At 43.2% G+C, this 23,888-nt stretch overlaps 3 protein-coding genes across 6 annotated transcripts in view; 1 reads left to right on the top strand and 2 right to left on the bottom strand.

The window, feature by feature from the left end:
* The window catches only part of DNALI1 (dynein axonemal light intermediate chain 1), a 264,733-nt gene that overhangs the window by 52,360 nt on the left and 188,485 nt on the right, over positions 1–23,888 (bottom strand). The window lies entirely within an intron of this gene.
* UTP11 (UTP11 small subunit processome component) overlaps positions 1–23,888 on the bottom strand; it is a 594,364-nt gene that overhangs the window by 516,181 nt on the left and 54,295 nt on the right. The window lies entirely within an intron of this gene.
* Positions 1,030–22,975, top strand: MEAF6 (MYST/Esa1 associated factor 6). Of its 4 annotated transcripts, XM_050800684.1 has the most exons (8): positions 1,030–1,430; positions 2,528–2,643; positions 6,531–6,618; positions 6,750–6,795; positions 14,428–14,620; positions 18,799–18,828; positions 19,614–19,647; positions 21,442–22,975. In XM_050800684.1, exons 1-8 carry the CDS (start codon positions 1,341–1,343, stop codon positions 21,448–21,450), a joined length of 606 nt encoding a protein of 201 aa, XP_050656641.1. In that variant the 5' UTR covers positions 1,030–1,340; the 3' UTR covers positions 21,451–22,975. The 4 variants fall into 4 exon arrangements, with proteins under 4 accessions (XP_050656641.1, XP_050656658.1, XP_050656665.1 ...); XM_050800701.1 differs by lacking the exon at positions 18,799–18,828 and having other exon boundaries at positions 21,442–22,378; XM_050800708.1 differs by lacking the exons at positions 18,799–18,828; positions 21,442–22,975 and adding an exon at positions 18,934–18,991 and having other exon boundaries at positions 19,614–19,648.

The raw sequence follows: 23,888 nt of genomic DNA, 5'->3' as shown, positions 1-23,888 counted from the left end.
GAAATTATTATCTATGTAAAAAATTCCAAGGAATCTATACAAAACCCCCCTAAAATTAGTAAGGAAGTTCAGCAAGATGGCAGGTTACAAGATCCGCACACGAAACCAGTTATTCAGAATGCAGCACAGAGGGACAAAAAGATAGAAAATATAGACGGTAGGTTAAAAATAAAGGTTTCTTATGTTCGAGTTCCAGAAAGAGAGAGAATATGAGACAGGCATCTGAAGAAAAATGACTGCGATTTCCCAAAACTGGTGGAAGATACCAACCCACAGATTATAGAAATCCAAAGACTTCCAAGCAAGAAACAAAACAAAAAGAAAAAATATCCCACTTAGACTTATGATAGCGAAATTGCAGAAGAGTGAAAGATGGAGAGCTGAGGAGGGAGAAATCAACAGGGGCCAAGTGAAAACAACGTCTACACCTTGGACTTAACGATAAAAGCGAATTCGTACTTGCAGAGTCATTGGCACCTGCCAAACCCCTTACACACATTAGCTGATTTACTCCTCACAGCAACTGTATTAAGTAGATTCTATCACTGCTTTCATTTTACAGATGAGGGAGTTGAGATTTGGTTATTTACCCAAAGGGGCACACTTTATCGATGTAGCGATAGGATTTTGAACAAGGTAGTTCTCGCTCCAGTTTTGTGCCCTTAACCACTACACATACTTGTTTCTCCAAAGGGCAATGGGAAAATGGGAAGCCACTGAAAGGCTTTAAACAGGGGAGTGATAACATTTGTTTCTGGAAGATTCCGGCACCACTGTGGATAGTGGATTAAATGGGGCTAAAGGTGGAAATAAAGAAGCTGTTGGAATAACGTAGCCCCAAACAGGGAGGGCCTGAATGAACTAAGAAGGTGGCAAAAGGCGCAGGCACAAGCAAATGGATTCGCGAGCTCTTCCGGAGTCGAATCCACAGGGCTTGACCTGGTATCGCGTTTTACTCCGGGTGCAGAGTGAGGAAAACCGGGTTTCTGACGCAGGCAATTGCAGTGGATAGTGAAAGTCATTCACTGAAGTGGACTGAGGCGGGACGCACAGGAGACTCGGAGGCCTGAGGACGAGCTAGGCTTTGGACACGGTAGATTTGTGGCGTCTGTAAAGCCCGCGGCCAGCCGAGGGGCAGGAAACGGCGTAAAGGGCAGAGCAGAAGCCGACTCTCTGGACCTCTCCGAGAAGGATCGTCCAGAGTCCCGGCCGCAGAGCACCTCTGCGCGGCGCTGCACGCGTCTCCGGAAGCCGCGCGCGCAGGCGCAGTGCGGGGGCGCCCCCTGGCGGCGCAGGGACCGCCCCCAACCTCGCGCCGCCGCCGCCCGCCTCAGCCCAACATGGCGATGCACAACAAGGCGGCGCCGCCGCAGATCCCGGACACCCGGCGGGAGCTGGCGGAGCTCGTGAAGCGGAAGCAGGAGTTGGCGGTGAGGGGCTAGGACCGGGGTTGCCCAGCATGGGGCTCCGCGCGCGCCCCGCCTCCAGGCCCCAAGCCCGGCTGCGCCAGGCCGTTCGTTACTCCGGGGGCGCGGCGCGGCGGGCTGGGTGCTCGGCGGCCTGAGGCCGGGTGCGCATTCTGCGGCCCGCCGGCGGTTCAGCTTCCCGGCTGTGCGAATCCGGAGCCGGGAGGGAGCTGGGAGCGCGGGAGGGGGAGGGGCAGCGGCAGCCGCAGGAGGGGGCGTGGAGGGAGGACGGTGCCGGGGCTCGGGACTCGGGGAGAGGGCGCTAGGAAGGGCGAGGCGGGCGAGTCCGTGATCTTTGCGGGGTGGGGGTGGGGTAGGAGGCTAGTGTGGGAGGGGGACCGAGTCACCCTGTCTGGACTTTGGAGGATGGTGGGGAGCGTGTTCTTTTTGGTACTAGTAGTAGATCCGTTGAATGGAGGCTTTTGATAGACAGGGTTGTGATGTGTTTGGGAATATCTAGAAGGTGACAGGCGAGGGAGAAGAACACATTCTGGAGAATTCGGAATTGTGACAGGCACCCAAGGCCCAATGCACCCTGGTGGCTAAGCTCTTCCTGCCCTCACGTCTCGGCTTGGGCACCCCGGAGGCCCCTCTCACCTGAAGCTGCCCTTCCAGGTTTCCATAGCAACTGGCAGCCCGGTGCCGGCGGCCTCTCTGAGCCTGCGGGGAGGGGAGCTAGTTGACGCTGAAAGGCTGCTCACCCTTCCCTCTCCTGGTAGCGATACCTTTTGTGCGTGGGAGTGGATATCGCACAAGTTCTGCGTTAGCCTGGGTTCTTGACTCCTGGTTTCCGTGAATCCTCTAAAGTATATGCAAAATTTCGCGTGTGTGTGTATTTTTCTGGGGACATGCTTTATACATTCAGAGATCCATCACACCCAAAGGTCTAGACTGTCTTAGTCCTAAACGGCTGCTCCTCCCCATATCATCCATCTCTCCACAGGGTGATTTAGTGTGGACAAGCTTGCGTTTGCAAATCTAATATCAGGATTTCATTTTGGTCAGACTTAAGTGTTTGCATTTAAAAGGCATTATTCATGTCCTTGTTTTTCATCTCTCAGGAAACACTGGCAAACTTGGAGCGACAGATCTATGCTTTTGAGGGAAGCTACCTGGAAGACACTCAGATGTATGGCAATATTATTCGTGGCTGGGATCGGTATCTGACCAACCAAAAGTGAGTGTGGAAAGCCTGTAGTGTTCCTATTGTGTTCCTATTGTGTGTGTTTGTAGGACTGTAGGCTCTTAGTAGCAAGTTTGCTAGAGGCAGTAGTAAAGTGGTGGTGTGGTCTGGACTTGAACTCTTGGACTCTGGCTCAGGCACTGCCTCACTGAATAATCTTAGACAAAGCTCACATCTGTAAAATAGCAAAAGTTGGGCCTTTGGCACAGGGTTGTGTGAGGCTTAAATACAGCATATAACAATATCTTTATACAACATCACTCTATTAAATTTTTTACACATTTTAATCAGTCGTGAGTTCTACCCTCACAGTATTTTTCTTTTCTTTTTTTCTTTTTCCTCCTGAGTAGCTGGGATTACAGGCGCATGCCACCATGGCTGTGATTTTTTTAATTTTTACTAGAGACGAGTTTTCTCCATGTTGGCCCAGCTGGTCTTGAACTCCTGACCTCAGGTGATCTGCTGCCTTGGCCTCCCAAAGTGCTGGGATTATAGGTGTGAGCCACCATGCCTGGCCACTTTTCTTTTTTCTAAGAGACAGGGTCTCATGCTGTTGTCCAGGCTGGAGTGCAGTAGCACAATCTTAGCTCACTGCAGCCTCAAACTCCCGGGCTGAAATGATCCTCCCACCTCAGCCTCTCAATTAGCTGGGACTACAGGCACACAATACTGCACCTGACTAATTAAAAACATTTTTTTTTTTTGTAGAAGTGGGGTCTCACTTTGTTGCCCAGGCAGGCCTGGAACTCCTGGTTTCAAGCAGTCCTCCTGCCTCAGGTTCTCAAAGTGTTGGAATTAAAGGGGTGAGCCACCACGCCCAACTGACCCTCACAATTTTTGCCATATCTGTGTGCCAGCTGTACCACTGCTTGCTTAGTAATATTTTTAAAAAATTTCTAAACTTTTGGATTATCTTCAAGTTATAGAAAAATGGGAAGAATAGTATATGAACACTTGATACTGTCCTACCTGTATTCAGATTGTTAATGTGTTGTGACATTTGCTTTCTCTTACTCTCTATAATATTAATATAAGCACACATCTATATTTACATTTCACGTTTTTAAATTGTGAAATAATTATAGATTCATAGGGAGTTGGCAGAATGGTCTTTTGTAGTCTTCATCTAGTTTTCCCCAATAGGTGTGTTTTATATAACTCTAATACAGTATCAAAGCCAGGAAATTGACGTTGGTACAATGTATATATATAGTTCTATGTCACTTTATCTTGTGTGTAGATTCATGTGACCACAATCAAGTTACTTCATGAACTATTCCATTACCACAAAGATCTTCCTCATGCCACTCCTTTGTAGTTATATCTCCCTGTCCCCCTACCTTTTTTTCCTACTTAACTGTTTGAAAGTTAGATGCAGATATACTGACACTTTGCACCTAAATGTGTCAGTAATTATCTCCTGAGTATAAGGACATTTCTCCTACCTAACCAGTTATTATACCTAGAAAATCAGTACTACATTAATAGTATATAATACATAGTCTTTATTAAAATTTCCTCAGTTGTCCCAAAAAATTCTTGCTGATTTGTTTTGATCCAGGATTCAGTAAGCATTCATGCATTGCATTTGGCTGTTATGTCTTAAGATTGAAGAGAGTCACCCTTTTCGTGGTGGTTGTGGTGATATTCATGACATTGCCTTGTAGAATATCGCAGTTTCCTGAGATTTTTTGAGGGCAAAACTCATGACTAATTAAAAGGATCCTGAAAGATCCTTTAAACATTTTTGCAAAAATGTTACATAGGCAATTGGTGTATCTTTTGTTATCTATCTCTCGTTTACCAGGAGGCACATAATGTCACGTTGTCTTATTATTTGGTGCTGTTAAGATTGACCATATGATTTATCTGCTATAAAAGTTCGTTTTTTCCCATTGTGATTAACAAGTAATTTTGGATGTTATGCTTTGAGACATTATGAAAATACTGCTCCCTCTAAATTTGTATTCAGTTGTTTAGTGTACACCGTTGATTCTTATCTGAATCCATTAGTACACTGGAAGTTGTAAAATGGTGATTCTCTAATTTTATTATTCCCTTTATTACTGGCATTCTGAGAAAGAGTCTTCCTTTTTTGACTTCTCTTTCTTTCATTCTCCCACATTTGTCCCAACTGTGGTCAGAGGGAGCCTCTTCAAGCTGGCTTGTTTGTCGTTTCGACGTGACCCTATTATTTTTGGAGCACTCCATTGCTTTCTGGCCTAAAAGATGTCCCATACTTACCTTGTGCATTTTTTGTCCCAGACCTGGTATCAGCCATTCCTCTAAGGAACCCTGGTTCCTACTTTAAATTTGAGAATTAAGTTTATTTAAGAGACACTTCATATCACTAATCTGTTCTCGACTTTTTAAATAATAAGCGTTAAAATAAATACATATTGGCCGGGCACAGTGGCTCACGCCTGTAATCCCAGCACTTTGGGAGGCTGAGGCGGGTGGATCACCTGAGGTTGGGAGTTCAAGACCAGCCTGACCAACGTGGAGAAACTCTGTCTCTACTAAAAATACCAAATTAGCCAGGTGTGGTGGTGCATGCCTGTAATCCCAGCTACTCGGGAGGCTGAGGCAGGAGAATCGCTTGAACCCGGGAGGCGGAGGTTGCAGTGAGCTGAGCTTGCATCATTACAGTTCCGCCTGGGCAACAAGAGCGAAACTCCGTCTCAAAAAAATATATAAATAAATAAATAAGGTAAAATAGATATATATTACAATGAAAATGTGGCCAGGCACAGTGGCTCACACCTGTAATCCCAGCACTTTGGAAGACCAAGGTGGGTGTATCACTTGAGATCTGGAGTTTGAGACCAGCCTGGCCAACATGGTGAAACCTTGTCTCTACTAAAAATACAAAAAGTAGGCATGGTGGGGTGCACCTGTAGTCCCAGCTACTTCAGAGGCTGAGGCAGGAGAATCACTTGAACCCAGAAGGTGGAGATTGCGGTGACCCAGGATCGCGCCACTGCACTCCAGTCTGGGAGACAGAGTGAGACTCTCTCTCAAAAAAAAAAAAAAAAAAAAAAAAAAAGGCTAGGTGTGGTGGCTTACGCCTGTAATCCCAGCACTTTGGTAGGCTGAGGTGGGCAGATCATGAGGTCAGGAGTTTAAGACCAGCCTGGCCAACTTGGTGAAATCCCATCTCTACTAAAGATACAAAAGAAAAAATTAGCTGGGTGTGGTGGTGCGTGCCTGTATTCCCAGACTACTCTGGAGGCTGAGGCAGGAGAATTGCTTGAACCTGGGAGGCGGAGGTTGTGGTGAGCCGAGATTGTCCATTGTACTGCAGCCTGGGTGACAGGGTGAGACTCCGTCTCGGAAACAAAAAAAAAAAAATAGACTGGGCGTGGTGGTTCATGCCTGTAATCCCAGCATTTTAGGAGGCCGATGTGGGTGAATCACCTGAGGTCAGGAGTTCGAGACCAGCCTGGCCAATGTGTCAAAACCCCATCTCTACTGAAAATACAAAAACTTGCTGGGCATGGTGGCGGGCACCTGTAATCCTGGCTACTTGGGAGGCTGAGGCAGGAGAATCGCTTCAACCCGGGAGACAGAGGATGCAATGAGCTGGGATTCTGCCATTGCATTCCAGTGTGGGTAACAGAGCAAGACTCCGTCTCAATAAATACATAAATAAATAAATTAATTAATTTAAAAAACATGTGAAGCAGCTAAATCTCATGTCCCACAGTGGGCCATGTACCATATATTGGAAAACATTGCTTTCTATGTTCAGCATAAAGGTCGTTTGGGCCAATCTAAGTGATATGGAGGCTTTCTGTGGTGAACATGAGTCCTGGGGCATTCCCAGCTTGAGCCATAGACATAGCTTGGTGCTCATGATGAGTTTCTTCTGTGTGTTTTAGAAACTCCAATAGCAAAAATGATCGAAGGAACCGGAAGTTTAAGGAAGCTGAGCGGCTCTTCAGTAAATCCTCAGTTACCTCAGCAGCTGTAAGTAGTGGTGGTGGGGAAATCTTTCTTTGGCCTGTTGTTGGGGAATGTGTTTTCTCTTTCCCTTCCTCTGGGAGTGTTCTTCTGAGGTCTGTGGTCACTTTTCTAGTAACTGGTGGCTTTTCTTTTAGGCAGTAAGTGCATTGGCAGGAGTTCAAGACCAGCTCATTGAAAAGAGTAAGTTTATGTTTTTAAGTTTCTCATCAGTTTATTTTTAAGCTACCATCGCCCTTATATTTAATTCATCCAATTATGTATCTGAGAACTGCATTTCTTATGCTCTTCCCTCTTCCCCCTAGAAGTTTAAAAACTTTTAGGGTATCCTTAATCATGTTTTTCTCCACTCCCCCACCCAGACAAGGTCTCACTCTATAGCCCAAGCTGGAGTACAGTGGCATGATCATAGTTCACTGCAACCTCAAACTCCTAGGCTCAAGCAATCCTCCTGCCTCAGCCTCCCAAGTAGCTAGGACCACAGGCATCCGCCACCACACCTGGCTAATTTTTAAATTTTTTGAAGAGATAGGGTCTCACTATGTTGCCCAGGCTAGTCTGTAATTCCTGGCATCAAATAATCCTCCCACTTCAGCCTCCCAAAATGGAGTACAGGCATGAGCCACCATGTGTGAGCAATCATATTTTTTCCTTTTGAGGAAGAAGTTACTCTTCTTGCCTCTTCTGTTGCATAAAGATTGGCTTTAGCATCTCAAAGGGACAAAGATATATTTTCATTCCTGATAAATCTTATAAATTCTTAGGGAATTAAAGTTAAAACAATAACTTTTATGGAAAATTTCAAATATGTCTTATAAATCTCCATGTACCCAATTTAATAATTCTTAGAAAATGTTCATCTTGGCCTGGTGCAGTGGCTCACACCTGTAATCCCAGCACTTTGGAATGGAGAGGTGGGAGGATTGCTTGAGCCCACAAGTTCAAGACCAGCTTAGTCAACAAAGCAAGACTCTGTCTCTACAAAAAATTAAAAAATTAGCCAGACTTGGTGGCATGTGCCTGTAGTCCCAGCTATTAGAGAGGATGAGGTAAGAGGATTGCTTTAGCCCAGGAAGTTGAGGCTGCAGTGAGCCATGATCATGTCACTGTTCTAGCCTGGGTGACAAAGTGAGACCATGTCAAAAAATAAATTAATTAATTAAATAAATGCTCATCCCATAAATAGAATGTACCTGTATGTTCTTAAATATAAAATGGATAATAGTGCTATTTACTTTGTAAACGAATTATATCTTATTTTTTATACATAAACCATACAGTCTAATTTCCAGTGATGGGTTATAGATTTGTGCATTTATCTTTCTGAGTCAGACTCAGTGTAACTGTACTGGATGTTCTGTCTCTGTATTTCATCACCTTGAAATACGACCTGTTCTCGGTATTACTATGTACTTCTTTCAGAAGGTATATCTCGTTGTTGGATCTAGTTCTTTTTGCATTGGTGCAATGATATGAGGAAAAGGGATTTTAGTAGTTTGGGAATTAGAAGTATTTACTTATTATCTCTATGTACAGATTTCTTTTTTTTTTTTTTTCTTTTTTGAGACGGAGTCTTGCTCTGTCACCCAGGCTGGAGTGCAGTGGCCGGATCTCAGCTCACTGCAAGCTCCGCGTACAGATTTCTAAATTTGTTGCTATGCCCTTAACCTCTTTCCTGGCTTTACTCCTGCATTTCCTTTTTTTTTTTCTGAAACAGAATCTCGCTCTGTTGCCCAGGCTGGAGTGCAGTGGCACGAGTGGCATGATCTTGACTCACTGCAACCTCCGCCTCCTGGGGGCCTCCCAAAGTGCTGGGATTACAGGTGTGAGCCACTCTGCCTGGCCTGAATCCTGCATTTCTTTCTAGACATTTCCACTCATATTCACTCAAACATTTGATCTAAAACAGAATTGTTCTATTTCCTTCAAAATTTGTCTTCACAGATTTTTTGTGATGATACTCTGTAGACGTCTTTGATTCCTTTCTGCCAGCCTCATCAATTATACCAAGTCCTTTTGATTTTTCTATGACTCTCCACTAAATCTTACTTCTTTTTAATTAATGCCACTCTAGAATGTAGAGCTATATTACATTTTTTGTGGAGGAACAAAACTGGTTAAGGGACACCCTGGACCTCACTCCTATGAGTTGAGATGGAATGATATCTTAGTTTTCTTTTCTTTTTTTTTTTTTTTGGAGACGGAGTTTTGCTCTTGTCACCCACGCTGGAGTGCAATGGTATGATCTTGGCTCACTGCCACCTCCACCTCCCAGGTTCAAGCAATTCTCCTGCCTCAGCCTCCCGTATAGCTGGGATTACAGGTGTGCATCACCATGCCCAACTAATTTTTGTATTATTAGTAGAGATGTGGTCTCACCATGTTGACCAGGCTGATCTTGAACTCCTGACCTCGGGTGATCCACCTGCCTTGGCCTCCCAAAGTGCTGGGATTACAGGCGTGAGCCACCAGGTCCAGCCCTGACTTAGTTTTCACAAGAGCCTGTAATCCTGCCCTGGCTTAGGTGATCATTCAGTATATGGCTGTTTACCTGTCTGCCTGCAAGAATAGCTGCACCCAAGTACTTGTCAGGAAAAGACTCAAAAGTTACTGCTTTCAGAAGCTTGACTAAGACAAACACTTATGTACTAAAGATTTTTGGCTGAGCACAGTGGCTGGCTTATACCTTTGGGAAGCCGGTAGTCCCAGCTACTCAGGAGGCTGAGGTGGGAGGATTGCTTGAACCCAGGAGTTTGAGCCTGTAGTGAGCCATGACACTCCAGTCTGAGTGACAGAGCAAGACCTTGTCAAAACAAAACAAAAACCTAAAAAAGCTGGCGAGGTGGCTCACACTTAAAATCCCAGCACTTTGGGAGGCCGAGGTGAGAGGGTGAGCTCAGGAGTTCGAGATCAAACTAGGGAACATAGTGAGACCCTATCTCTACCAAAAACCAAACAAAACAAAATTAGCTGGATGTGGTGTCACACACCTGTAGTCTCAATGACTCAGGAAGCTGAGGGAGAAGGATCACTTGAACCCAGGAGGTCAAGGCTGCAGTGACTGTGCCACTGCACTGCGCTCTAGCCTGGGTGACAGTAAGAACCTATCTCAAAAAAATAAAAATTAAAAAAAAGTCCAATTTATGTATTTTTCTTTTGTTACATTTGTTTTTGTGGTCATATCTGAGAAACCATTGCCTAACCCAGTGGCATCTAAATTTTTTTTTTTTTTTTTTTTTTGAGATGGAGTCTTGTTCTATTGCCCAGGCTGGAGTACAGTGATGTGATCTCAGCTCATCACAACCTCCACCTCCTGGGTTCAAGTGATTCTCTTGCCTCAGCCTCTCGAATAGCTGGGATGACAGGCGTGTGCCACCATGCCCAGCTAATTTTTGTTCTCTCCTATTTTTAGGAGAGAAGAGGTTTCACTCTGTTGGCCAGGCTGGTCTTGAACTCCTGACCTCGTGATCCTCCTGCCTCGGCCTCCCAAAGTGCTAGGATTACAGGCGTGAGCCACTGCGCCCGTCCTGGCATCTGAAATTTTTAGTTTTAGCTCTTACATTTGTGTCTGTGATCCATTTTGAGTTAATTTTTTTGTATGGTGTGAGATGGGGGTACAACTTCATTCTTTTGCATGTGAATATCTGGTTGTTCCAGCACCATTTGTTGAAAAGACTTTTCTTTCTTCATTGAATCGTCTTGTCATCCTTGTTGAAAATCAGTTGACTGTAAATATAAGGGTTCATCCTGGGACTCGGAATTCTAGTCCCTTGATTTATATGTTTATGCCAGTACCACACAGTGTTGATTACTGCAGCTTTGTGTAGCATGTTGTTTTTTTAGTGTGAAATCAGTTTTCTTGAACATCAGAAGGGGAGGATTGGTCAGTATGCTTTTTGTATAATAGCTTCATAGCTCTAGGCGGGATGTCCAATCTTTTGGTTTCTCTGGGCCACATTGGAAGAATTGTCTAGGGCCACACATAAAATATACTAACATTTACTATAGCTGATGAGCTAAAAACAAAAAATCACCAAAAAAATCTCATAATGTTTTAAGAAAGTTTACAAATTTGTGTTGGGCCACATTCAAATCTGTCCTGGGCTGCATGTGGCCCATGGTCCTTGGTGGGACAAGCTTGCTCTAGAGTTTCCTTTTCTGTTGTTTTCCTAAAATGTGTTCAAAAATAGGGTTTCATGATTTCTGAGATTTGGCTATTTCTCTCTTCTTCTGCTTTTCTGGAACTGTTTCCTTTACTTCTTGTACCCATATGCTACTCAATTTAAAATCTCTTCCTAGCAGATTATAATGTAAAGACCATAGGAAGAAGAAAACTGGGCCAGATGTGGTGGCTCACACCTATAATCCCAGAACTTTGGGAGCCTGAGGCTGGCGGATCACTTGAAGTCAGGAGTTTGAGACCAGCCTGGCCAACATTTCAAAACCCCGTCTTTGCTAAAAAGACAAAAGTGAGCCGGGCATGGTGGTGGGTTCCTATAATCCCAGCTACTCAGAAGGCTGAGGCAGGGGAACCATTTGAACTGGGAAGGTGGAGATGGCAGTGAGCTGAGATCGCGCCACTGCACTCCAGCCTGGGTGCAACACAGCGAGACTGTGTCTCAAAAAAAAGAAAACTGGTCCCTTGGTTCTGCTACCACATGACCTTTTTTGGCAAGTTTTAGAAATTGATAATGTGTGTGTATATGTGTGTGTGTGTGTGTATGTGTGTGTGTATGTGTGTGTGTATATATATATACATTTTTTTTGTTTTTTGTTTTTTGAGACGGAGTCTTGCTTTTGCTGCCCATGCTGGAGTGCAATGGCGCCATCTTGGCTCACTGCAACCTCCACCTCCTGGGTTCAAGTGATTCTCCTGTCTCAGCCTCCCGAGTAGCTGAGATTATAGGTGCCCACCACCACGCCTGGCTAATTTTTTGTATTTTTAGTAGAGGTGGGGTTTCACCATGTTGGCCAGGCTGGTCTTGAACTCCTGACCTCAGGTGATCCAGCTGCCTCGGTCTTCCAGAGTGCTGGGATTACAGACATGAGCCACCGTGCTCGGCCAGGTAATGTATATATTTAGGATCCTTCAACAGTTGAGTAAAGTGAAAGTCTTCCCTCACTCATCCTCACCTATTAAGAGTTTAAAGAAATTCCTTTCAGGAAAAACAAGTATATATATAAATGAAATACAAATATAACTGTATTAGTCTGTTTTCACACTGCTCTAAAGAAATAGCTGAGACTGGGTAATTTATAAAGGAAAGATGTTTAATTGACCCACAGTTCTACATGGCTGGGGAGGCCTCAGGAAACTTAACATCATGGTGGAAGGCGAAGGGGAAGCAAGTACCTTCTTCACAAGGCAGTAGGAGAGAGAACGCGCATGAAGGAGGAGCCTCTAAACATTTTTAAAACCATCAGTTCTTGTGAGAACTCCCTCACTATCACAGGAATAGCATGGGGAAAACCAACTCATGATCCAGTCACCTCCCACCAAGTCTCTCCCTCAACATGTGGGGATTACAATTTGAGATGAGATTTAGGTGGGGACACAGAGCCAAACCATACTGATAACTATATATATATATATATTTTTTGAGATGGAGTCTTGCTCTGTCACCCAGAGCAACATTGCAGTGGCACAATCTCGGCTCATGCAATCTCTGCTTCCCGGGTTCAAGCAATTCTCTCTGCCTCAGCCTCCTGAATAGCTGGGACGACAGGTGCCTGCCACCACACCTGGTTAATTTTTGTGTTAGTAGAGATGGGGTTTTGCTATGCTGACCAGGCTGGTCTTGAACTCCTGATCTCAGGTGATCCACCCACCTCGGCCTCCCAAAGTGCTGGGATTACGGGCATGAGCCACTGCATGCAGCATTTTTGTTTTTATTTTTTTTTAAGAGACAGAGTCTTGCTCTGTTGCCCAGGCTAGAATGCATTGCAGTGGTAAGATCGTAGCTCACTGCAGGCTCAAACTCACGGGCACCTCAGCCTCCTGAATAGCTGAGACTACAGATATGTGCTGCCATGTCTGGCTAATTTTTAATTTTTGTTTTTATAGAGATGAGAGTCTGGCTGTGTTGTCTAAACTGGTCTTGAACACTTGGCCTCAAGCCATCCGCCTGCTTCAGCCTCCCAGAGCACTGGGATTACAGGCATGAGATACTGTGCCTGATCTATAAATATATATATATTTATACAAGTTGTTATTGAGCTTGCTTTTATTTATTTAATATAATCTACAGTGATGTTTTAAAATTGAGAACATGTGTCAGCTGAATATTACTGCATTTTAAAAATATTCTTGGCAGAGTATGTGGCTCATGCCTGTAATCTCAGCAGTTTGGGAGGTTGAAGCAGGAGGATTGCTTGAGCCCAGGAGTTCGAGACCAGCCTGGGCAACATAGTGAGACTCCATCTTAAAACAAATAAAATTATCCAAGTGTGGTGGCATGTGCCAGTAGTTCCAGCTACTGGGGAGGCTGAGATGGGAGGATAATTTGAACCCAGGAGTTTGAGGCTGCCATGAGCTGTGATCACACCAGTTCATACCAGTGCACTCTAGCCTGGGTGACAGAGTGAGACCTTGTCTCAAAATACAATAAAATAAAATAAAACTTAGCAGGGCTGGGTGTAGTGGCTCATGCCTGTAATGTCAGCACTTTGGAAGGCAGATCTCTTGAGCCCAGGAGTGCAAGACCAGCCTGGGCAACATGGTGAAACCCCATCTCTGCAAAAAATAGAAAAATTAGCTGGGCTTATGCTTATGGGCACCTGCAGTCCCAGCTACGTGGGAGGCTGAGGTATAAAGATCACCTGAGCCCAGGAAGTAAAGGCTGCTGTGAACGGAAATTCCGCCACTGCACTCCAGCCTAGGTGACAGAGTGAGACCCTATCTCAAAAAAAAAAAAAAAAAAAAAAAAAAAAAAAAAAAAAAAAAAAGACTTATCAGGTTCAAGTTCAACAGATCTTAAAGGTTAAACAAACAAAAAAACAAAATGGAAAACTTAGAGTAATTCAGGAATGGGCTGTCTTCTGCCTCTTTGGCCTTTTTTTTTTTTTTTTAATAAAAAGACAGGATCGGCCGGGCGCGGTGGCTCAAGCCTGTAATCCCAGCACTTTGGGAGGCCGAGACGGGCGGATCACGAGGTCAGGAGATCGAGACCATCCTGGCTAACACCGTGAAACCCCGTCTCTACTAAAAATACAAAAAAAACTAGCGGGCGAGGTGGCGGGCGCCTGTAGTCCCAGCTACTCCGGAGGCTGAGGCAGGAGAATGGCGTAAACCCGGGAGGCGGAGCTTGCAGTGAGCTGAGATCCAGCCACTGCACTCCAGCCCGGGCTACAGAGCAAGACTCCGTCTCAAAAAAAAAAAAAAAAAAAAAAAAAAAAAAAAAAGACAGGATCCCCGTATGGTTTGGGGAAGAAACCAGGGCCAGCTATAGGCACTTTTTCCAAGATCATCCCTCACTTCCCTGGAGTCCTATCTGATGCTTTATGTATAATTATTAATCCCGTTAGTGTATTCTGTTTTTAAATAACCTTTATGCAGTGAGGTTATCCTGGCTGTATGTTCCTGTCTCCCAACTGCCCTTAGAGATGTTGTCTCTGGTTACATTGTTTCAGATTACATGCTTTTTCAGGACCTGTGGTAACTTTGATCCTTTGTGTGTATCTTCTCTGTCAACATGTATCTTCTCTGTCAATTAGAGGATGGGGAATGGTTTTTTCCTATTAGTGTTCATGTTGATGGACGGATTGCCTGAGGAGTACTGATGATGCATTTGGAAACTTGTGTTTTATTTCCTCCAGGGGAGCCAGGAAGTGGGACAGAAAGTGACACTTCTCCAGACTTCCACAATCAGGAAAACGAGCCCAGCCAGGAGGACCCTGAGGATCTGGATGGATCTGTGCAGGGAGTGAAACCTCAGAAGGCTGCTTCCTCTACTTCCTCAGGGAGTCACCACAGCAGCCATAAAAAGCGAAAGAATAAAAACCGGCACAGGTCAGTGGCAGGAATCCCACCCCCTGCAGCTCCCATGACCATTGCTGTGAAGGGAATTGCCTAGAATAAAAACTCTTTAGGATTGTTGCAGACCCTTTCTGTTGCTGATGGCAAGAAAGTGCTTAGGTCCAAGTGAATGGGCTAATTTGCTCAAAGGGAGGAATTGGTGGGCATTAGAGTAACGTTCAAGGAAGACTCCCGGGCATCCTTCTCACTGTTTCTAGTGTAGAATAGTTTTATTCCATAAAAACCTTGTTTCATATGGTGAATATGGAATAATTTTAGAAGAGAAAAAGAAATAAAAATGGAATCTGTGTAATAGTATTTGAAAAATGCCACTAGTACTTTTTGGGAAGCTGTAAAGTGGGCTAAAGTCTTCTGCTGGTAATCCTGATCTTTGCCTACTCTTGTTTCTTTGTGGATGGAGAGAACTGATTTGACATGCCTTTTTTTCTCTTTAAATACAAGCTTTTTTTTTATTGCTTGTGATTTTTCTGTTTCTGTATTTCTCAGCAATATGCTGACTTCAGATACTGGAGGAACAGTATAAAGCCTGTAAAATATGAGAGTGTCTTCATCGGTAACGTGTAATGTTGGTGCACCGTGTTTTTTTTGCGGTACATAATGAGATAGGAATGACATCAGTGGACAGAGAGGCCAGGTATCACCCAGAGAGGGTTTCAGCATTCACTCTGCCTGGGGTTTGTATGATAATGCTGGGGTTTGTTAACTCAGATAATTGGAAATTATGCAGCTTGACCTAAAGAGTATAAGGTACAGTTTCTAGAGTAAGGAGTTTTGCTGGCCTCAAGCCTTCCGGGAGTAATGGAGACCCTATACATACCTGTTTCCATGCCTCCTAGAAGTTTCAAAGCCAGGGCAAGATTCCTCAGTCTAGAAACTGTACCTTTGTTCTACTTCTCCTGGAAGACTGCATGCTGAGCAGGTGAAAGAGGGCAATGCAGGGAATGGGTGGCATTCCCTGTCCTCCAGTTTGCTTCTGTATTTGCTTTACAAATCTGTAGTGTATTCCTTCATGCACCCAAGGTATTAAACTTGTTAGTTTCATGGATATGACAGTGCCTGGGGATGACATAGAATTAACTGTACCTGATTTGAACCTCCTTGGTTTGCATCAGCTGGTTCTTCAATTATTTTAAGAGTTTTTCTTGTTGATGGTAATGGTGTTTTCTAGACTGCAGAAATAGTATTTCATTCAAATAATGACTGAGGACTGCTGCTTAACATTTTTCTGCAAACCAGAAGTCACCACCCTAATTGCATAACTGTAGTAAGAAATAGCAAAAATTGCATATCTATTTCTTTATATATTTTTGAAAGGCTGTAGGTTATTTGACCAGCTGTAATAGACTGGTGCTAGCTTATCATGAATAAGAGAGAAATACATTCTTAAAAATTTTTTTAAATTGTCAAGTTAATTAAATGTCATGCTCTGTGTTGCTTTTATTAAATTTACTCCAGTGTCATTTATTGTTATTTTTATTTTTTTTGAGACGGAGTCTTGCTCTGTCACCCAGGCTAGAGTGCAGTGGCGTGATCTCAGCTCCCTGCAACCTCCGCTTCCTGGGTTCAAACGATTCTCCTGCCTCAGCCTCCTGAGTAGTTGGGAATACAGATGTGCACCACTGTGCCCAGCTAATTTTTGTATTTTTAGTAGAGACACATTTCACTGTGTTGGCGTGAACTCCTGGCCTCGGGTGATCCACCTGCCTTGGCCTCCCAAAGTGCTAGGATTACAGGATGAGCCACTGTGCCTGGCCTAGTGTCATTTCAAAGTAGTGATTATTTTCTTATTTCATAGTGTCTAGAGTAGGGAGGAAACTCTTTGAAAGTTTCTGGGAGTTTTTTCCATTACTGATTAATAGACTCTCTAGATAGCTGTTTATTTCAGGTAGTTCTTCCTTCATTTCCATTAATGACATTATTAGCTGATGACTGATAAAAAGGAGTTAAAGAGGTGCTGAACTTTGCTTTCTTCTTGCAGGTTTCTAGCACATTTCCATAGGAGTAATACTTCTTCCTATCCTAGGAGATATCTCCTTCCAGAAAAATAGTGGTAGTTGTAAAGATCTTTGATATTAGTTACTGCTTCACAAATAGTGTTTTCTGTTTGGAAAGCAGAATCCTGCTTTTTATTGCTGTCCTTTTGTCTTCCCTCTGATTTAATATCTGGCTGATCTCCCTTGGCCATAGGCACTCATCTGCCCCAAGAAAGGACAGTGAAGCTGATTTGCTTCCTTTCTAGGGAAGCAAAATTCAGTGTGCCTGAATGGCACATGAGTGGTCAGTTAAGGCTCTCGGACTCCTGCCATCTTTAGTCAGGAATTGTGTCTGCTCCAAGTCCCTTACCATGGCTGACTGATATCTCAGTAGGGCTGGCAGATTGGGGTGGGGACAGAGCATGGTGTCTATGTACATTGTTAAGTTTGTACCCAGTATAGTACATGTTTCTCCTCCAGTGTGCCATACCCCATATAGTGAGATGAGTCAATAATAAATTATTTCAGCAGATGTTTCAGTACTTACTGTGTGCCAGACACTAGTTAGTGGTGAGCAAAGCAAAGTGGAAATAAATATGGCACTTAAGCAAAAGGAAATAACTTTTCAATTTGCCCTCTTCAGGAATATGAAATTCTTTTTTTCTTGAAACAAGGTCTTGCTGTATTGCCCAGGCTGGAGTGTAAAGTGAAACTATTTTGTGAGAGATATTGACATTAAGCTTTCTTCCAGCTTTACTCTTGTAAACATTGTCTAGGAGGAGAATGTAGCCATTTGCATATTGTTTTAGGACCTAAATGTAGCCATTTGCATATTGTTTTAGTCTGGAAGGTGTTGGAGCCAGCCAAAGCAGCAGGTGTCATGCTTCAGGTTAATGTTTGCTTTGGAGGCCTGCCCATACCATGGCCTGCTAGCGATGATGGCACAAAATGGTCTCCTCCTCTGTACTGCTCTCTCCAGATCCCTGAGACTCAGGTGTTTGTGGATGGCAGCTTTCCCTTGTTTTAACAGGGGTGCTGCAGGCCGGGTGCAATGGCTCATGCTGGTAATCCCAGCACTTTGGGAGTCCGAGGCAGATGGATCACCTGAGGTCAGGAGTTCAAGACCAGCTTGGCCAACATGACGAAACCCTGTCTCTACTAAAAATACAACAATTAGCTGGACTTGATGGCAGGCGCCTGTAATCCCAGCTACTAGGGAGGCTGAGGCAGTAGAATCACTTGAACCCAGAAGGCGGAGGTTACAGTGAGCCAAGATTGCGCCCTTGCACTCCAGCCTGGGTGACAAGAGCAAAACTCTGTCTAAAAGAAAAGGGGGTGCTGCAGACTTTTGTGTTTCTCGATTGTAGCCCTGATGTAGATAGTTAATTGCCATCACCTACTTAGGTGGCAGAACAATACTGTTCTTCATTTTCTGGAACAAGGTTCCACCACTCAAGTTTATTCATTCAACTTTGGGCTTGTAGGATGAACACTGTAGAAAAGGAGCATGGTGTTCCCTGAACATGTTTAGAACATAGAACTTGAGGGAGGCTGAGGCAGGAGAATGGCGTGAACCCGGGAGGCGGAGCTTGCAGTGAGCCGAGATTGCGTCACTGCATTCCAGCCTGGGTGACAGAGCAAGACTCCATCTCAAAAAACAATGACAACAATAACAAAAACAAACCAACCATATAACTTGAGTAAAAAGTTGTAAAATGTTTTCCTTTTTCAAAGTTTAGACTGTGTTGTAGTTTTTTATTTTAGTGAAAGTATATTATGCTGAGTTGTTAGTACTGTCTTCAAAGTGCCTTTCGTTATATAACTAAACCTTTCTTTCTCTGTTTCTCTAATGCCCTAATTATATTTTTCAGTACAATTAAATATTTTAAAAGTTCTAACTCCGAATTTGGCAGCTAATAAAAGGGCTCCAGGTGTCTGTAGTTTTCTAATGAAATAACTTTTTCTTTCGTAGTCTAGTCTTCTGATATGAAATCCACTGAAGGAAGGGAATCTCCTGACCACAAAATCTTTGGTGCTTTGATGTTTGAAACTTTGTTGCTTAAGATTCTTAAAGCTGATTTTGTTTCTACAATTCTTGCTAGGGTGGCTAATCGACTAATTTGTTCAATTAGTATATTAATTTCTATTGCTTTCTTCCTTTCAAATGCTGCCCCTCAGCCCGTCTGGCATGTTTGATTATGACTTTGAGTAAGTTTGATTTGAATTAGTATTTGTGCTGTGTTGTTTAGTGTGTAGACACCAGTATGCCTTTTTGAGACCTTTCTAACCCATAGTTTATCTGTTTAATTGTAGGTATGTATATTAGGTTAGGCTGGGAAGTTTTTTTTAAAAACAGAAAAACGTGATGGAGGTAACATTTTATTTAATCACTTAAGCAAAATTAAGTAAACTTCACTTTTATGCATTTTAATTTCTTTTAAAATAGATAACCTTTAACTCATATTTAAATTGATTTTCTGGCTTTGCTTCATAAGGAGAATAATAGCTTAAGATCTGATACTTTGCTTTGGAAAGATTTAAAAATTGAAATTCATTTAATTTATTTTGCGTTTCATGTCCAGAAATACAAACTCCTAGTCTCTTTCCTGTTGTTAATCACCATGTGTCTCAGTAATTTTCAGTGATATAGTTACAGAACTAACACATTAACATAGAGCATGCCCTCTTAATTCAATCTCTTTAACATGTAGTTCTGGAATTGTTTTAACATTATATGGCTTTTGTAGCTGCTGTATACATTTCTTTTTAGAGTCATCTAAGTTTGCCTTAGGGCAAAAATGTGTGCTCATAATTTTTAATACTTGCTTGATAATATCTGGGTAAACAACTAAATATGACATAGTCTAATGAAGAATGTGGATTTTTCTTAACCAAATAGTCTTTGTTATAGCTTATGCCCTATGCAGTAGCTGATTGTGGGACCCATTTCCTGTAAATTAAAATGGAAATATCTTTTATCTTTTCTGTCACAGGATTGATCTGAAGTTAAACAAAAAACCACGAGCTGTAAGTATCAGCCAGACCACTTCAGAGAGGCTGGCAATTTTGTAGATGATTAGGAAAATGTATTTGTCTTCAGAGATTGAGTGTTCCCAACCTGGAGTCATAACTCTTGATTTAAAGTCTGGGGTATCCATCTGGATATACTTCAACTTTTAGGTGTAATTTTTTTTTTGAGAGACAGTTTCTTGCTCTGTCGCCTAGACTACAGTGCAGTATCATCACGATCAAAGCTCACTGTGGCCTTGACCTCCTGTGCTTGGCTTCCTGAGTAGCTGGGAGTACAGGTCCATGCCACCTCGCCTGGCTAATTTTTGTACTTTTTGTAGATACGGGGTTTCGCCATGATGCCCAGTCTGGAACTCCTGGACTTAAGCAATCCTCCTACCCCAGCCTTCCAAAGTGTTGGGATTACAGGTGTGAGCCAGCGTGCCTGGCCTGTAGTTTTGTATTTTAAGGAGAGAAAGAGGTCACATACTTTTTTTTTTTTTTTTGAGACAGAGTCTCGCTCTGTCGCTCAGGCTGGAGTGCAGTGCAATCTTGGGTCACTGCAATCTCTGCCTCCTAGGTTCAAGTGATTCTCCTGCTTCAGCCTCCTGAGTAGCTGGGATTACAGGTGTATGCCACCATGCCCAGCTAATTTTTGTATTTTAGTAGAGATGAGGTTTCTCCATGTTGGCTATGCTGGTCTTGAACTCCTGACCTCGTGATCCGCCCGCCTCAGCCTCCTGAAGTGCTGGGATTACAGGTGTGAGCCACCGCATCTGGCCGGTCACATACATTTTTGATGATGAAATTTCCCTTTAATTAAATGATAAATTGTTAATACTAGCTCTTTTTTTTTTTTGGACTAGTGAGTTCAGATGCTCTAATAAGAGCAGAATTGATGTTTCAATCCCTTTATGGACTCAGAAGGCAGACCATTTTCAGATGTGAAGTATTGTACATCATATTTGGAAAACAATCTTTTTTTTTTAGTGTGTGTGTGTGTGTGTGTGTGAGACAGGGTCTGGCTCTGTCACCCAAGCCAGAGTGCAATGGTGCGATCTTGGCTCACTGTATCCTCTGCCTCCCAGGCTCAAGCCATCCTCCCACCTCAGACTCCCAGGTAGCTGGGACCACAGGCATGAGCCACCACACCTGGCTAATTTTTATATTTTTTGTAGAGATATGGTCTTAATTTGTTACCCAGGCTGGTCTCGAGCTCCTGACCTCAAGTGATCTGCCCGCCTGGGACTCCCTAAGTCGTGCTGGGATTACAGGCCTGAGCCACCACACCTGGCCTGAAATATAATCTTTTTTTTTTTTTTTTTGGAGACAGAGTTTCACTCTTGTTGCCCAGTCTGTAGTGCAATGGCATGGTCTTTGCTCACTGCAACCGCCGCCTTCCAGATTCAAGCGATTCTCCTGCCTCAGCCTCCTGAGGCAGGAATTACAGGCGCCCACCACCACGTCCCGCCAATATTTTGTGTTTTTAGTAGAGACGGGGTTTCACGATGCTGGCCAGGCTGGTCTCGAACTCCTGACCTCGTGATCCGCCCACCTCGGCCTCCCAAAGTGCTGAGATGACAGGTGTGAGCCACCACACCCAGCCTAAAATAGAATCTTTAGCTATGGAGCAATCTCCTGGCAGAGTTGTTAATCCGCCCGTCTCGGCCTCCCAAAGTGCTGGGATTACAGGCTCGTGCCACCGCGCCCGGAGGCTTGAGCCACCGCGCCCGGCCTAGATATTTTTTTCCCTTAGGGTCAAACAACTGTTCTGCTGAGAGTAAGTTGGGACTTTTGTTTTTCTCTCTTTAGGACTATTAGAAGACACGTTAGTGCAGAAGCTTCCAGGCTGTAGAGCCCTGCTTCTTCCCTTCTCTGACCTCACAAAGATAAACATCGTTCACCTGAGTTCGTGGCCATCCACCTCTGCTCTCCCAGACCCAGTGCCTGTGACTTTGAGTAGTTTGTTCTAAATGTGGTGACAAACAAGTCATTTCTGTAAGACATTGGATCTTACTTTATGTCATTTTTAGTAACAGAACTGCAGGAAGATCAAGACAATGTTATAATCCCAGCAAGTTGCTAACTGTGCGTTTCTCCCTTCTTAGAATGAATGTCTCCCCCCAAACTGGCTGGCACCAGCTTCATCTGTGATACCCATCAAGAAATGTTCTCTGGTTTTGTTTTATGCTGAAAGTAGAACACAAGTCACATTTCAGATGGAGGCTGTAAATATCTGGCATTTTCTTATATTGTTTTATGTGTTCTTGTTTTTCTCGTTGTTTTTATCTTATTTTCTTTGGGGTTTTTTTGTAATGCCTTGTACAGCTCATACCTTCCTGCTGACATATCTGATCATCTTTTTCATGCAGTTGCCGATATTCATAACTGAAAATAATCTGGTTTATCATAAGTGAAATGGGAAACTTGGCTCTGTTTTTTTGCAAGGAGAGGTAAAGAGTGTTTATTTAGTAATTACCCATCTTAAATCTTTCTGAGTTGGTAGCAGATTCGTGTTCAAGGAGCAGGAAAAATGGAAAAACATAAGTTTAAATCAATTCTTTTTAAATAGCTATTTTTATTCTTTTGTATAAATAAAATTTCACAGGCTTCAAATTCTCATGCTTTACTTTTAAACCCAAGATTGTTTTTTCACTTATTTATTCATATCATGCCTTATGGAAATTTCTTTTTCTGTATTTTCTGTCTTTGCTGGTATTCACCTGATTAAATATTGCTCTAAAAATCACCATGGCATATGGAAAGTCTCAAAATTATACCAAAAGTGATAACTTATGTCATTCTTAAGTGGAGTGAAGGATAGCATCAGTGAGAGCCAGTGTTGCCCAGCAGATCTCCCTTTCTTGGAGGGCTTGATGGGCTGAGGAATTTGCTAGTAATTGTTACCTGCCTCTAGTGCTGTGGTGAATTTGAGACAGGATCTGGCTGCACATTGGAATCACCTGAGAAGCTTTAAAATACTCATGCCTGGATCCCACCCCCAGAGACTTAGGGTACAGCCTAGTTATTGGGAATTTCTTTAAAAGAGTTCCTGGGATTCTGATGAGAAGCCGGGTTGAGAACCACTGCATTAGAAGACTGAATGGTTTAATTTAAGTCCTATGTTATGAATTGGTCTAAGGGATAAGATTTGGGGTCTAACCTTTCCTTTGACTCTAGTTAGTCATAGTCCTTGACTTATGCCTATATCTTTGTAAGAAACAGTATGTTTCATTTGTGATAATATTGGTAGGACCGAATATGGATGGCATCTACTGTAAAACCAGTCTACCTTGTCAGATGTGCAAAAGCTTTCAGTCTTGTTTTCAAATACACTTTTGTGTGTGTGTTTTTATTTTATTTTATTTTATTTTTTTAAACTCTGGCTGTTTAGATGTCTTTGGCTGTGTCTTTGGTAGCAGAACTCCAATGTCAGGATTTTTAAGGAAATAGTTTCTTATATTTAGATTAGTCCTTAAAAAAAAAATCCTAGAAGCATTCTATATTTTTTGTCTGTTGGTCTCCTTTACTGGAAGGGAGGAGTGGGATGCCTGCAGTTTCCTTCCTTTTGAGGAAAGCACACAGCAGATCTTAAAATATTTTTGACTCTTACAGGTTGAGATTGCTAGAGATGGAATAGTACTGCTCTGTTGCACCACTGCACTCCAGCAGCCTGGGCGACAGAGCGAGACTCTGTCTCAAAAAAAAAAAAAAAAAAAAAAAAAAAAATAGTACTGCTCTTAAAAAGATTATTCACGTATTTATGAAGCTGCAGTGCGATGCCTACAGTTTCCTTCCCTCTGAGGAAAGCACACAGCAGACCTTAAAATATTTTTGACTCTCATAGTTTGACATTGTTAGAGATAGAATGGTACTGCTCTTAGATTATTTATGTATTTTATTCATTCATTTATTTATTTATTGACAGGATCTCGCTCTGTTTCCCAGGCTGGAGTGCAGTGGCCTGATCAAAGTTCACTGCAGCCTCAAACTTCTGGGCTCAAGCCATCTTCCTGCTTTAGCCTCCCTAGTACCTGGGACTAAAGGTGCATGTCACCATGCCCAGCTAATTTAAAACATTTTTATTTTGTTTTTTTATTTTTATTTATTTATTTATTTTTTTTGAGACAGAGTCTAGCTCGGTCGCCCAGGCTGGAGTGCAGTGGCCAGATCTCAGCTCACTGCAAGCTCCGCCTCCCGGGTTTACGCCATTCTCCTGCCTCAGCCTCCCCAGTAGCTGGGACTACAGGTGCCTGCCA

Source organism: Macaca thibetana, chromosome 1, assembly GCF_024542745.1.
Source record: "Macaca thibetana thibetana isolate TM-01 chromosome 1, ASM2454274v1, whole genome shotgun sequence".
Taxonomy (NCBI): domain Eukaryota; kingdom Metazoa; phylum Chordata; class Mammalia; order Primates; family Cercopithecidae; genus Macaca; species Macaca thibetana.
This window is presented reverse-complemented; position numbering and strand designations above follow the sequence as displayed.

Bases quoted from the DNA above. Each gene is read 5' to 3' on its own strand.
- MEAF6 (XM_050800684.1), top strand. From the start codon at position 1,341: ATGGCGATGCACAACAAGGCGGCGCCGCCGCAGATCCCGGACACCCGG. The intron at 1,431-2,527 runs GTGAGGGGCTAG...TTCATCTCTCAG, and splicing joins AGCGGAAGCAGGAGTTGGCG to GAAACACTGGCAAACTTGGA. The intron at 2,644-6,530 runs GTGAGTGTGGAA...TGTGTGTTTTAG, and splicing joins CGGTATCTGACCAACCAAAA to AAACTCCAATAGCAAAAATG.